The 13,261-nt window shown below is 46.7% G+C and overlaps 1 protein-coding gene across 1 annotated transcript; it reads right to left on the bottom strand.

The window, feature by feature from the left end:
• Nucleotides 1-608: 608 nt before the first annotated feature.
• LOC139061045 (nascent polypeptide-associated complex subunit alpha, muscle-specific form-like) lies at nucleotides 609-10,703 on the bottom strand. Its single transcript, XM_070540481.1, has 4 exons — nucleotides 9,747-10,703; nucleotides 9,208-9,565; nucleotides 3,758-3,896; nucleotides 609-1,942 (listed from the first exon to the last, which is right to left on the bottom strand). The coding sequence occupies exons 1-4, from the start codon at nucleotides 10,327-10,329 to the stop codon at nucleotides 1,619-1,621; spliced, it is 1,404 nt and encodes a 467-aa protein (XP_070396582.1). The 5' UTR covers nucleotides 10,330-10,703; the 3' UTR covers nucleotides 609-1,618.
• Nucleotides 10,704-13,261: the final 2,558 nt, after the last annotated feature.

Raw genomic sequence — 13,261 nt, 5'->3', positions numbered from 1 at the left:
TCTGTACGGACTTTAATATAGTGGGAAGCATAAGCAGTTGCCTGAGGAGCAAAGTGGTCTTGGCGAAACCTTTGCAGCATTGATTCAACGACCGAAGGAGGGAGCATACCAGGTAGCTTGTTCTCATAGCGGTCAAATACTTTGTACTGGGGTAGGTTCAACAAATCTTAGTTCTATATGGCTTCCCTGCCGCTAACTTTGCCTTTCAAGGCCCAGCTAAGATTCCACCTCATGTTTTTTTTTTTCGCCCATGCAAATTCTCAGCCGAAACTTCGTAGAACCGCGTTGTGCGGAGGACATCGCGAACGTTAGAATTTAAGCGTACGGGAGTATATATATGCATTATTAACCCACAAAAACTGATTTACGGTAGTAAAATGCAGGCACATGCGTTAAGGAGCGAGACCACCGCAGAAATCATCGGCATCTATAGCCGCTTGTCTTATCCTCATTTCTTATAGGAATAGCGAAATTACTAATCGCGTTTTGACACAATCGATTAACAAAGAATTTCCCTTTGGTGTGCCCTTTCGATTGGTCCCTCTCTGCCGAGCAGTATTACCTAGGCACGCCCAGCAGAAAAAAGAAACAAAAGAGAAGCCCGAAACTCGTGAGCTAGAGTATACTGTGCCAAATCTCCGATGAAATCAATTATCGTCAATGGATTATCCCATTAGTGAAGAATTGGGAGAACGATACGCATACGGAGCGGGCGGATAATTTCATGCGCCTTCTTCATCACCACTAGCCGAACATGTCGCACCTCTTTTCTGGGTTCATCGAGGAAACATTGTGACGTTCAAATACACGAGCGACGTCAGCGCCGTGCCTCAGCGGCACGTCACACATCCTCCCACCATTCCTCCTCTCCACGGAAAAGGTGACAACCGGAAGGCGAAGAATGCTCGTTGATCCGTCATGGCGCCGTGCACCTTCGCCGCTGTAATGGCGTCGTCGAACTCGTTGGTGATTTCCCGTATCGTGTTCTTGCGCGCGCGCCAGCCCTCTTCAACTGCCGCGTCGGTCGCTTGCAAGTCCAAGCTCCGACGCTCCGCCTGCAGCGCCGCCGCTCCGCTTGCAGCACCGACGGGAAGCATCTGTGTTTGTCGAAGAGTAATTGATGTGATCAAACTACGGTGCCGCCATCAAGTCGTGAGCCCCGATTCGGGCGTACGGCGCATTGCGGTGAAGAAGCTGCTTGCCGAGAACCAGGTAAAGAATGGGTGCTACGGCGCCGAACGAAAACCCCAGGTGCGAGATGCCGGCAGCACCTTCACACTCTCGTATATGGCAGGTCGGCAGTACATTTAGTGCGTCGCCGCGCTACGTCAGCGCTTCCGTCGACGACGAAATCCGATCGGCTCGCCAGAGGTTCGGTGAAGGTCAGGCGACTCCTGAATGAACGCCAGCTAATGTCCGGGTACGTTCCACGGTAATCGATGAATCACACGGGCTCCTGGGTTCTCCAGAAGCGCGAACACCTTGCCGAATGTGGCCACCCCGGAATACGAAAAACGGCCGATCACAGAGTGGCACACCGCTACGGATGAGTCCGCGAGCTCGTCGCCCAGTTGGGAGACATCGGCAAGAGCTTCTACGGCGCCCTTGAGAAGACGCGCTAAGCGTGTCGCCATGAAGAATAGGGGGGAGGCGAAGTCTGCACCCTCCCCACCTCGGTTGCGCTTCCGCCAACGCCGCTGGTGTCGGCTACCCCTGTGCCGAACCGCGGACTCTTTGTGCTCGTGTTGGTGTTGCTTTGACCTGCGTGTTCTTGACCCGAGGGAGCGTAGAAGATTGAGATCATGTGCAACACGACGACGAGGACGATGGCGCTGAGCAGCAGAGCAAGCAAGCACGCGCCGGTCAGCACCAGGAAGGAAGGCTTCGAGCGCTTTTGGCCGTCGTACTTGGTACCACCAGCAAGTGGGCTTTGAGAGTTACCCTGCGGTAGGCAAGAAATACGTCTGGACTTCAGTATGTCAGGCAAATAATTTCGGTCTTTCGCGCAACAGTTATTTACTGCAGATTCGTTGGTTATTAGCGGAGAACACCGAGGGCAAGCTTCGCCTTTTCGGATTCTGCCCCCAAAACGCGAGCCACACGTCATAGGAACCATGAGTAGAATTACCTTGATGCTTCAATACCTCCTGAAATTTTTGTTTCTGGGTCTTTCAGAGAGAATATAGGGGAGGGGGAGCTTTATTTCATTCTAGAGTCGTTCATCAGCAGCAGAGAGAGGGAAAAAAAGCGCATGCGAAATTTCACGATTTTTTTTCTTTGACATTCTGCACCCACACTGCGATCTACTGACGTTAATAGGACGCCATGATTTCGAAGACAGAATAGCGTTGCTGAACCCTTCGTATGCAGAAAATAGCCCCAGTGGGGGAAACGGGGTCTTCCATACATTTCGTCCCCGGGTTCTGTGTTTGTTGCCTTTAGAAATCATCTCGCATCGGAATTGCGCGCAGCACCCTTGGACCTCCATAGCTTAATCGCCAGGTCAGTTGCGGAATCCAGTTCACTTGTCTTGCTACTCTGGCAGGTGATTTCAAATACCAGCTTGAACCGGAGTTATGTCTGCACGTAAACCATTTCGCGGCACTTAGCAAAGTCGTCTCGTCCCTAGTGCAGTTTAACTTCACAAAATGATGTCTTACAATCTAGCTTCCCAGCAGAGATTCCTCGAGTTCAATCAGCAAACGTTGCGATGTTTCCAGAAGACTGAGCTAACATCTTTTACTGATTCGACATAGTTTTCTGAGTCCATATAACCAATTTAACATTTGTGCTGCCCGATTAAGAAAAAGTTTTCAGTTTCCCTCTTATTCACACACTTATTTATACACTCGTGCCAGCTTTCCAAACACCTACTTTGTTTCCCTTTGCCGGCAGAACTGGGGCATAACGAGGACAACAAAAAGAAAAAGGAAAAAAATTTGACAAGTTGACCATTTTTTTGCTGTTTATTTCTGATTGCTCAGCGCATGCGCAGCCGTCTCACAGTTTACGAAATATTGTGCAAGGTCCTCTACAATACTCGGTTCATAACAAGTGCTTGTCAATAATAGGAGCTTCCCTTGGGACCCTTTCACGTCCTTTGTGTATCGTCGTGCAGGAATTACCATACGAGGAGGTAGGAGTTCGCTAGAACGCATGCACAACGTTTGTATGCTACAATTTCTCTTAGTGCTTTTCTTGATGTTATTGTTTTTCTACGCGAAGCTGGAACAGCGAAAGGGCGAGTTGCTTGGCCCGCGCTTTTTGACATTTTGGGCAATATAAGATTTCGCAATTGCGGAATTTATGATAGAGCGCGTGTGCCTGATCGCGGGTGCGTAGTACTTATGCAATGTGCATCCTCATGTAGGTGATCACTAATTTCTACGTAGCGCACATTCGCGCATGGAAACACTGAGGCCGTCTAACTCAGTACTATTCCTCAATAATCTCAAGACAAAGGCGTGTCGATCATCCGTAAGAACCGCGCGCGTTGTCTTTGGCGCGCAGTCGACTGATCAGTGGCCGTCACTGTTGTATTTGATGGTCACCTCGTTTCCAGTTTTCTTTTATGTGTGTCTACGTAACTCTTTGCCCATTTCTGGAATCGCAAGGCTGATGCGAGCTCCTTCGGCCGACATTTACACCTTTCCTGTCAACAAACTTTTCTCTTTTTACATCTGCTCAACTTATTGATTACGCTTTACAGAATGGCCCAACGAATAAAAAAAAAAGAAAAAAGAGGTCGTTTGCTCACGTGACGCAGGTTGGAAGGCGAGAAATTGTCGTTCGCAGACTCGCGCCACGGCCAGGTTCGAACGGAGGGCCCAATTTCGCTGCCCGGGTGAAATGCGCTTGACTTGTTGCGGAAGGCTGACGAAAGCTGGATGGAAGCCCTGCATATACGTTAGTGTATCCGCCCATTTTCTCAGAATGGCGCGGCATTTCGCGAGGGCAAACAAAACAGAAAACTGCCGATCCCAAGCATGCGCGGTGGGATTTTGCGTTAATATAAAGCATCTGCCACTCAACGCGTGTGATATAGTGGTTTAGCGCTTAGGTTTGTGCTTGTTTCGTTTCAGTTGTTGGCGAGTTCGCCACAGTGACTGACTGACTGTGTGAGCGCCCGCTTTTACACAGCGCGAACGACCACCGACGAAATGTAGAGTAGTGCACGTAAGACCGTCTCGAGTAACCCTTGTCGCCTTGCTGCCTTGCGCGCGCGAGAAGACACAAGTCGAGCCGAGCCACCATGCTTCCCGGCCCATGCAATGGCTTCCGAGATGACAAGCGCTGTCAAAAAAAAAAAATGAATGTTGCTCGCCCGCCCGGCTGCCCAAAGGTGGCGTTGTTGGCCGAGTGATCTGTCTGATGAAAGAAGGAATTAATTATAAGTTGAGAGAAGTGGTCATTGATGAGGAAGGGTATAGCAGCATCGGCAGTGACCATAAACCCATCATTTTGAAAATGGGATATGTAGTTGGGAAAGAGAGCAAGGAGTACATTATAGCCAGTGCGAATTTGAACGCTAAACAAATAACGAATATAGTCACTAGATTCGAGGAAGAACTTGGCAAATGGCCAACTAAAGAGTGGGAACGTGGTCAGCTTATAAGTGTAATAACGACAGAAATACGGAAAGAGAAACATGTTCGTTCGAAGGGAAAAAATAAACCGAAAAGCTGTTGCAATAGGGAGGTACGAGAAGCGATCGCCGAACGACAAAAAGCATCCCAAGAGCACAGGCAGGCAGAGAAGGCGCAGTTGCCGCAGGATGAAGTAGCCAGTAAATGGGAAATATACCGGGAGAAAAAGACTATGGTTTAAACTGGCGCAAGCAAAATTAAAATGTGAAAGTGAACGTTGGTTGTCAGAAATACATGAGAAAAAGAAAGCCGCACCTAGAATATTTTGGAACCACATAAACTGATTCGCCAGGAAGTCGACACCAATACAACAACACATTCTAGACGAGGATGAAAACAGACTGGAAGGTGAAATGGCAACCAATTTCACCCGAAAAATAAATGCCGAATCTTTCCAAGGCAATGCCGACGTTGTATTTGAAGAAAAAAAAGAGCATGAAAGAGACCTAGGTGGAAAAGGAGCTGGTGCTGACAAATTTAAACTGGAAGAAAGCCGAAGAGAAAATTCCTAAGCGCACAGCCACAGGGCTGGACGAGGTTCCCGTTAGGCTGATTTACGAACTAGGACCAAAAAGTAAGAAAAGTCTGGTGAAAGCAGTGGAAAAAAAACATTAGAAGATAGACGAATACCAGACAGTTGGCAACAAAGAAGAATGAATTTAATTTATAAAGGTAAAGGGAAGAAAGATTGAATTCACTCGTAGAGTCCGTTGACCATTACATCGGTAATATACAGGCTAGCAATGCAGGCAATGAAATTAATGCTTCAAGCATGGGCAGAGAATAATAGCATTTTAGGAGAACTTCAGAATGGCTTCAGAATTGGTACGCGTTTAGATGATAACTTATTTGTTCATACTCAGTGCATTGAAATATCAAAAGCAGAAAGCAGACCATTATATGTGGCCTTTTTAGACATTACAAGAGCCTATGACAACGTAGACCGCATTATATTGTGGGATATTCCGGAAGGGGAAGTCTACAGCTTTTGAGATAGATTTACATAGAAACTACCGTTTGCGTTGAATGGAAAGGGTTGAGGAGAGAGGAGAAAGTTCATATCAACAAGAGACTGAGGCAGGGGTGTCCTTTATCCCCACTGCTGTTTATGATGTACATGGTGGTGATGGAGAGGGCGCTAGAAGGAAGTAGTATCAGTTTTAATCGCTCATACAACAGGCGAGTACAGTAGTAGAGCAGCAGCTTGCAGGTTTATTTTATGCGGACTATATTGTGTTGCTAGCTAACAAGCAAAGTGATTTATACATCTGGCTAATATCTGTGCGCAGGAAGGCAAAAATTTAGGTTTGAAATTTAGTGTTAGAAAATCAGGTGTTATGGTATTATATGAAAACAGTGACCAGACAGTGGCGATACAGGGCCAGGAAATGCCTCGGGTAACAGAATATAAATACCTTGGTATATGGATAAACGAAGGCAATAGATATATATGGAAACACAGGAAAAAACAATAACAGTGAAGCGGAAGAGAAGTGGCATTCATAATGAAGCACAGAGCGCTATGGGGATGAAATAGGTACGAGGTGCTCGGAGTTATGTGGAAAGGTGTAATGTTACCAGGACCTACTTTTGGAAATGCGGTTCTTTGCTTTAAATCAGTGGTACAATCGGGAATTGATGTGAACCAAAGGTCAGTGGGCCATCCCGCATTGGGCGCTCATGGAAAGACTACAAATGAAAATGTGCAGGGTGATATGGCTGGACTAGTTTTGAAGTTAGGGAAGCTCAAAGTAAAATTGAGTATGAAGAACGATTGAGGAATTTTGAAGAAAGTAGATGAGCTGGGAGAGTACGTGTTGAGGTATCTGTACTGGAAAAACATTGATTGACAGTGGAGGAAAAAAAAACTAGGGAGCTTACCAGCAAGTATGCGGCCTGTAGGGTGGGCAACACAGCAACAAAGAACGTCAAGAGGAACGTCAGAGAGGCCGAAATAATCTCATGCGTGGCGGCAATGGAAAAGAAGCCTGCCATGAGTAACTACTTAAGAGGAAAAAACGAAATCAGGAAAGAAACAAGGTGTGATAACTCAAACAGAAGCTCATTGCTTCTCGAAGCGAGATCGGGATGTCTTAGAACACGCACCTATAAAGCGAGATATCAGAACTATGAAGAAGCATGTGCTTGCTGCGGTAAAGCTAGGGAAACTATGGAGCATGTTTTATAAGATTGTGAAGACGTCTACCCAGCGGTCGACTTAGGCGTCACTGGCCTCCTTGAAGCGAGAGCAGAGGTTCAGCGAGAGCAGTGAAAAAGTAGACATGTCCGCAATAGGGATCAGTAAGAGGCCGATTGGAGGATTGGTGGAATAAAAATAAGGAAACCACAAAAGACGGAGACGTACAAAAGCACAGTTCGCAACAAGTGATCAGAAAATTTGGTTGTGGGAGTTCATAGGGTTTTCAAATCTTTTTTCATTGTTTAACCTAGGCAGGACATTAGGCAGTATAGCAGAAAGCGCTTAGTGGCGCAACCGACCACCCCGTTTCAAAGGGGACACTCATAACATCCATCCATCCATCCATCCATCCATCCATCCTGGCGCTCACGGAGGCGGCTGTAGGAGGCAGACCGCGCGAGATTTCAGCGTGCGCTTTCCCTCTCTTTTCACGTGTTGCGGGCTCTTTTCACGGAACATATCCCCGGCAATTTTTCACATTTGCCTCGTGCTCTCTCTTGAACATTTTTCCGCCTCATCCGTTTACTCATTTCGTGCTTTTTCTTGCGTTTCGTGCTTGTGTTCTTTTTATAGGCTTATCAATTGGTACTTATACTTGCGTATGCGATATTATATTATATGATATTGTATGATACGTATACTTTTCTTATGTTTAATCATTGTTTTTAGACAAAGTGGATTCACACATCATCTATTATCTGTGAACTGGTCGCTTACTGTGGATGGCAAAGAGTGTTTGGTGTCTGCCTAGCTTCTTTCTGTCTTTCTCTTGTTCTCCTTCCTCTCTTTTTTTTTTGTGCATCACCGTAATTGAGCATATGACTTGGCAGTTTTTTTTTTTGCGCTTGTACGCCTACTCGGTAGTGCAATGACCTTCGTGTAATATTTGCTAGTATCTTTCCATGCATACTTATTTTTCTGTGTTTAGTTTCATGTTGCCGAGAATTGCGTTGTGCAAATAATGCCTTTTCAAGGTAACAGTCAGACCCGTGAAGGGACGCCAACTCAGCCAATTTTGCTTTTATATTTTAGGAAATACTGCTTTTGTACGTGATGGTTTCTTTTTTCCTCACTTGAATAACTCCTGTTACACGTTGATGTAACTGTATTCCTCCTCTTGCACACTGCCTTCGTGGAGGCTATGTAAGGCGCCCGGAAATATATATATATATATATATATATATATATATATATATATATATATATATCTGTGTGTGTGTGTGTGTGTTTGTGTGTGTGTGTGTGTAAAACAATAAACATGCCCTAAGCAGATGCGCGGAAAAGCGACTTGTCTAGTATATGCAAATAATATGCAATCAATATTTAACATTTACTGGGCTTAGTTGCACTAAGGTCTGCTTGTACGGCAACTACACATACTAATGAACGACTAAATTATGTAATTATCGATGATTTGAAGCACGGCGCACAAGTCCTTGCTCCACCCAGCCTTGGGATTGCTGCATGCAGCAATGTAATGCACGAAACAGAACGCAGGTTTGATTCCGCCCGAAAAGGTGCAAGCATTTTTAAAGGTGCATACTCCATTTGTACATATACTCCTAAAAAATTTACACCCTTTGGGGTTATCTTGTCCCATCTGTCTTGCCCGCACTTCCTTCCTTTAACGCTGAGAGCCCCGTACTTCCCGCATTATCAGCATGACACGGCGTTCTCGACAGCTGGGGGAAACCTGCCATCACACTCAATCTGTAGGAGGAGATGCCCACCCTCGCATGATTTCCCTCGCACGTACAGCATAAGGCACGCATCCGTGACGTCATCGCACTTGGACTCTACGCGGAACGGCACGGCAACGCCGACGGCAAAATTTGGCCTGGGGTGTCCATATAATTTATGAAAAAAGCTGACTTCCTGGGGTCTTCTGATTATTAGACTAGCTACATGAAGATTACCGAAAATGTGTTTATCGAAGCATGCTACAACGCTCTATACCAATTTAGTGTTTGTATATATGTCCATTTAAAGTATCATCATCATCATCTTCTTCTTCTTCTTCCTCTTCCTCAGTCTAGTTTCATGACTATTGCAGGACAAACGCCTCTCCCAGCGATCTCGAATTATCCGAGTCTTGCGCAACCTGATTCCGACGTGCGCCTCCAAATTTCCTAGTGTCATCCCCGACTCCAATTTGCTGACGTCCTGGACTGCACTTCCCTTCCCTCGGCACCCATTCTGTAACTCTGATGGTCCACCGGTTATCTACCTTACACACTACATGCCCTGCCCAGCTCCGTTTTCCTTTTTTCTCCACGTCAACTAGAGCATACCATGCATACGTAAGTATAGGCTATATGTTTAAAGTATGCAGTGTGTAAATATGTATCATACCAGCATTACCTCTGTGAGATCACGGGTGAGGCAGTTCCTGAGGACCTCCCTCCGAATCCCCCCGGGGAGTGGGGAACTTGAGATGTGCCGAGCTCGAGGATGGTGTTGTCGTCATCCGAAGCGAAATACGGGGTGGCGGAGGGGGATGTCCGTCCGTTTGGCGACGAACTGCCACTGGTACCGCCCGCTCCACGACCTCCCCGCGCAGCCATCAGAGCTTGGGCAATGTACCGGAACCGCGGGTCCTTCAGAGATATCGTGGGCCTACGTCGAGTTTCGGTAGGGCTTCTCGTCGAACCTGCATCGTCGGCCGGCTTGGCTGCGACTTCGTCTTTCGCAGAGTGCGGCTTCGGGGTGGCCGCTGCACCTGTAACCAAAGAGGCGAAGTTCTTGCAGACCAAGGGGCGTGTTCCTACAAAGTGTTCTGGCGTAAAAACATGGGTGGGACATGAGGTCGAGACAGCAATAAACTATATGACCTTTACGGACTCAAAAGATTCTGAGTATATGACACTTATGTTAGCCATATAGTTCCGAAGATTTCAAACCTGCGTTCCCGAGAAAATCTCGGCGAATAGGTGTGCTTCTTCCAGATGGTGACCTGCGACCCTTCGGCGTGCCCGCTTGCATCAGTATAGGTTGTTGCTTAGGCGAGCTTCGCCGTTTCGGCGAAGCGCTTCCGGATTTCGTCGGTTTCGCCGGGCCTCGCGCAGGGGACTGGCCTCCTGTTTTTGGCACCCGTATATTGTGCAATTGCATCGGCGAACCCCGAAGCACTGGCGAAGCATCACCGGGTTTTGGAACACCAGCTTCGCCATGTTTCGGCGAGGACGCACCTGGTTTTGGAGACGGGTCCGCCCTCACGGGCGATGCCCTACGTGTCGGCGTGCCTCCTCGCCTTGGCGAAGCTCGAGCGGACGTGTTCGGTCTCGCCGAGCTGGGAGAGTCGCTCGCAACCGTTTTCTCGTGCAGGTTTGCCGGCGAAGCTCCGCGGTTTGGCGAAGCGGTTCGTTTTGGCGAGATTTCCTCGCCTGCTTCGCGCACTTCGCCGCCTCGTTCTGGTGGTGGCGAAAGGATGGATGACGTAGGCGAGTGTTGACTTCTCGGAGTGTCCCTGCCGCCGCTTCTCATAGAGTTCGAGGATTCGACGACTTTCGGAGATGCCCTCGCGTTCGTGGGGCTGGTCTCGCCACGTCTGCCCCCTTTCAAGCGTTGTGCGGAGCTAGAACCAGACCATTTAGCGTCCGCCACGACTCGACTTCCTGGTTTTCTTCTTTTCACCCTTGCAAGTTCCAAATGGCGCGATAGGGGTGCAAGTGATGATGATTGGTTCAGGAATTGTGGCACTTACCTGAGATGTGCGATTGACTAAGAATGAAGTGGCGTGAAAAAAAAATATGAAAAGGGCCCCGTATGCACCCTACAGGATGGAAAGGCTTTGAGGAGGAGCCACGATCGAAGAGCAGTCACTCTGGCACGGCCAGGAAAACGGAAAAAAATTTATACTAAACTATTCACCACACACTCACGCAGTTCGCACCCGTTGGTGCACTCACGGCGAACGTGACGGCAAGACAAGAACGACAGGACTGCCACCTTCTGTTTGTGCACAGTTTACTAATAAACATAGTGACGACGGTCGGCTCTTCGCGACACATGTCCAGATCGTAGTTGCCCTGCGGATTATGCTCCTATCTTTAGATTTTTTTCATCTATATTTATTCCATTCTCATTTAGAAGTAAAAGAAAACACATCAAAAAGAAAGCGCCGGAGAGAGACCCGCGATTTGCAACCTATGAGATCAACGCATTAATGAACTCGTGAAGGATGGTGCAAATTACATTGTGCCAGCCGCTGAACTCTATGGATTCAGACAGTTATGCATTCGAAGCCGTAGTCGTTAATTTAACATGACAAAGGAAAATTTTGCGCCAGGACAGCAACCACCAGTTTACCTTTTGTTCTGGTCACTTCGTCAGCTCCTCGAAAACAAAGCAGCCGAAAGATGACATTGCATTTTTCTCTGCAGAAACCTCGTCTGTAGCTCACTTATCCTACTGCAGTTAAAACTCGGTCTAAGAAAATCCTATTTTACGAAGTTCTCCGTCTAATAAAGAAATTTTCATTCACCGGCAGGTACTCCCAGAGTTCCGTAATATCATCAACCCGAATTAACGAAACAAACTTGGTCGAACTCGATTTAATGATATTTTTCTTGAAATAAATGAGTTAAAAAGCGGTGATTTTTATTCTAATTTTGATACAGACGGGTTTTTCTTGAAGCGTGCGCTCTAAAGCTATCTCCTTAAAACATCTAGGTGCCATGGTCACATCCCTAGCTTTATTTTGACGAGGCTGCATGCCACACCCATGCACGGAAGTGTGGACTCTACGCCACCTGGGTATAAGGTAATTTGCGACAAATACAATGCAGCAGTAACATTCTTCGCGTCTCTACGTTACAATTTTAGATTTAGAAGGAGCGAAAAATTGCTTCCTCGATTTTACGCACTTCCCCATTTAACGAAATAACTCCAGCGTGGTCATTACTTCGTTAAATCGAGTTTCAACTGTACTTGCTACCCGTCGATGTAAAGAGAAAAGTGCAATGGAAACGAGGCCGTCGGTCGCTCGCTGCCGTCTCTGCTCCGTGAATAGTTTTGCACCTTCGGCTGCCTGCCGTTTTAATGCGAAAGCATCAATTGACTCGAAAAGCGCAAAATCCGGCATTTTCGGTGTGACCACGCGATGGTACAAAAAGGCTACGAACCGTCGACCTTCGGTGCGAGTCGAACCCGCCAATTTGGCATTAGTTAAGGCGAAGGTTTTTAAGTCACAGTTAATTAATACATTGTTAATTAAGGCACCCGAAACCACGAACTTTTCTGTTGATTAAGGCAAAATAATTAGAGAACTCGAAGCCACGACCTTGTTTGCAAGTCGAACCATCGGCATCGCGCTGCGGCAAGTCTAAGCAACACGTACGGTTCGCAATCCTTTCGCATTCATCCACATAGGGATAACTAAACGCAGTTGATTTTTTTTGTTCTCAATTTTTCGGGAAACATTTGTTTACTCGAGGGTCCTTGATTATTGACGAAGAAAACGGACGGCGAAATTTGACTTCTCGGATTCCGCACCCGTACCGCGAGCCGGTAACTTCAATTTCACTTTACCCGTGAAAGGAAGCCTACAGTGCATCAGAAATACTTAGGCACTTCAGCACCTGACCGAAATCTTTTGTTCTCACTATTTTAGGGGGGAGGCGGACACTCTTTACAGTCTAGTCGTTCATTATTAGCAGACCAAAAAATTAGAGAGAGAGACAAAAGGGAAGATGTTAACCTTCGCTATCATTTTAGATTCTGCTCGTAAGTACGCCTACGAACGTCAATATGAGGCTATAAACTTTAACATTTGATGTACATTCGTGTTGCTGGACACTTTTTATGCCCGTACTCTCCAATAATCTGAAGACAGCGGGTGTCATGCATCAGGAAGAAATTATTGCTTACGTTAAATAACTATGCCACCTTCTATGACGTTTACACTTGGTCTACTTCTTCCTTTAAGGTTGTAATTATTAGACTTGTTCGAATAAAGGCATGTAATAATATACTGCTTAGTAATGCATTATTTGTTTGCATTTTTCTTGTTTTTCGTGCACGTTGCATATCCAACACAAGCACTTACGGTAATATTGCGTCGTCACCTCGTTCCCTCAACCTTTTGCTGTTTCTCCCCAACCTATTACCTCAATTGAGGAGAAGGCCAGTGAAAGGCTCCGCCGGCTGAAATCTCGACCGTATCATTAAGCTTTCCCCTTGGTATAGGCATCGTTCACGCATTACGTAACACTATTATATGTATATATATTGCCATGTGGTAGTGCCGGTGAAAAAAGCAGCAAAACAGTGAATGGCAAAACTAGTCTTCCATTGGGCGAGCCTGTGCCCTAAAACATAGGCTACGCTCAAAACACCACGATTAGCGGCGACAACGCAGTCGGTCAGCGATCGCAGAAAATCTGATCAGCGGGTCAAGCGCGTCTGCTTTTATCCG

The sequence above is a fragment of the Dermacentor albipictus genome, chromosome 6 (assembly GCF_038994185.2).
Source record: "Dermacentor albipictus isolate Rhodes 1998 colony chromosome 6, USDA_Dalb.pri_finalv2, whole genome shotgun sequence".
Taxonomy (NCBI): domain Eukaryota; kingdom Metazoa; phylum Arthropoda; class Arachnida; order Ixodida; family Ixodidae; genus Dermacentor; species Dermacentor albipictus.
Note: the sequence above shows the minus strand (reverse complement) of the source record. Positions and strands in the feature narration are given on the sequence as shown.

Excerpts from the sequence above, each read along its gene's own strand:
- LOC139061045 (XM_070540481.1), bottom strand. The coding sequence starts at position 10,329 with ATGAGAAGCGGCGGCAGGGACACTCCGAGAAGTCAACACTCGCCTACG. Across the intron at positions 9,566-9,746 it reads AGATTTTCTCGGGAACGCAG|GTGCAGCGGCCACCCCGAAG; the intron begins GTTTGAAATCTT and ends CTTTGGTTACAG. Across the intron at positions 3,897-9,207 it reads TCACCCGTGATCTCACAGAG|GGCTTCCATCCAGCTTTCGT; the intron begins GTAATGCTGGTA and ends ACGTATATGCAG.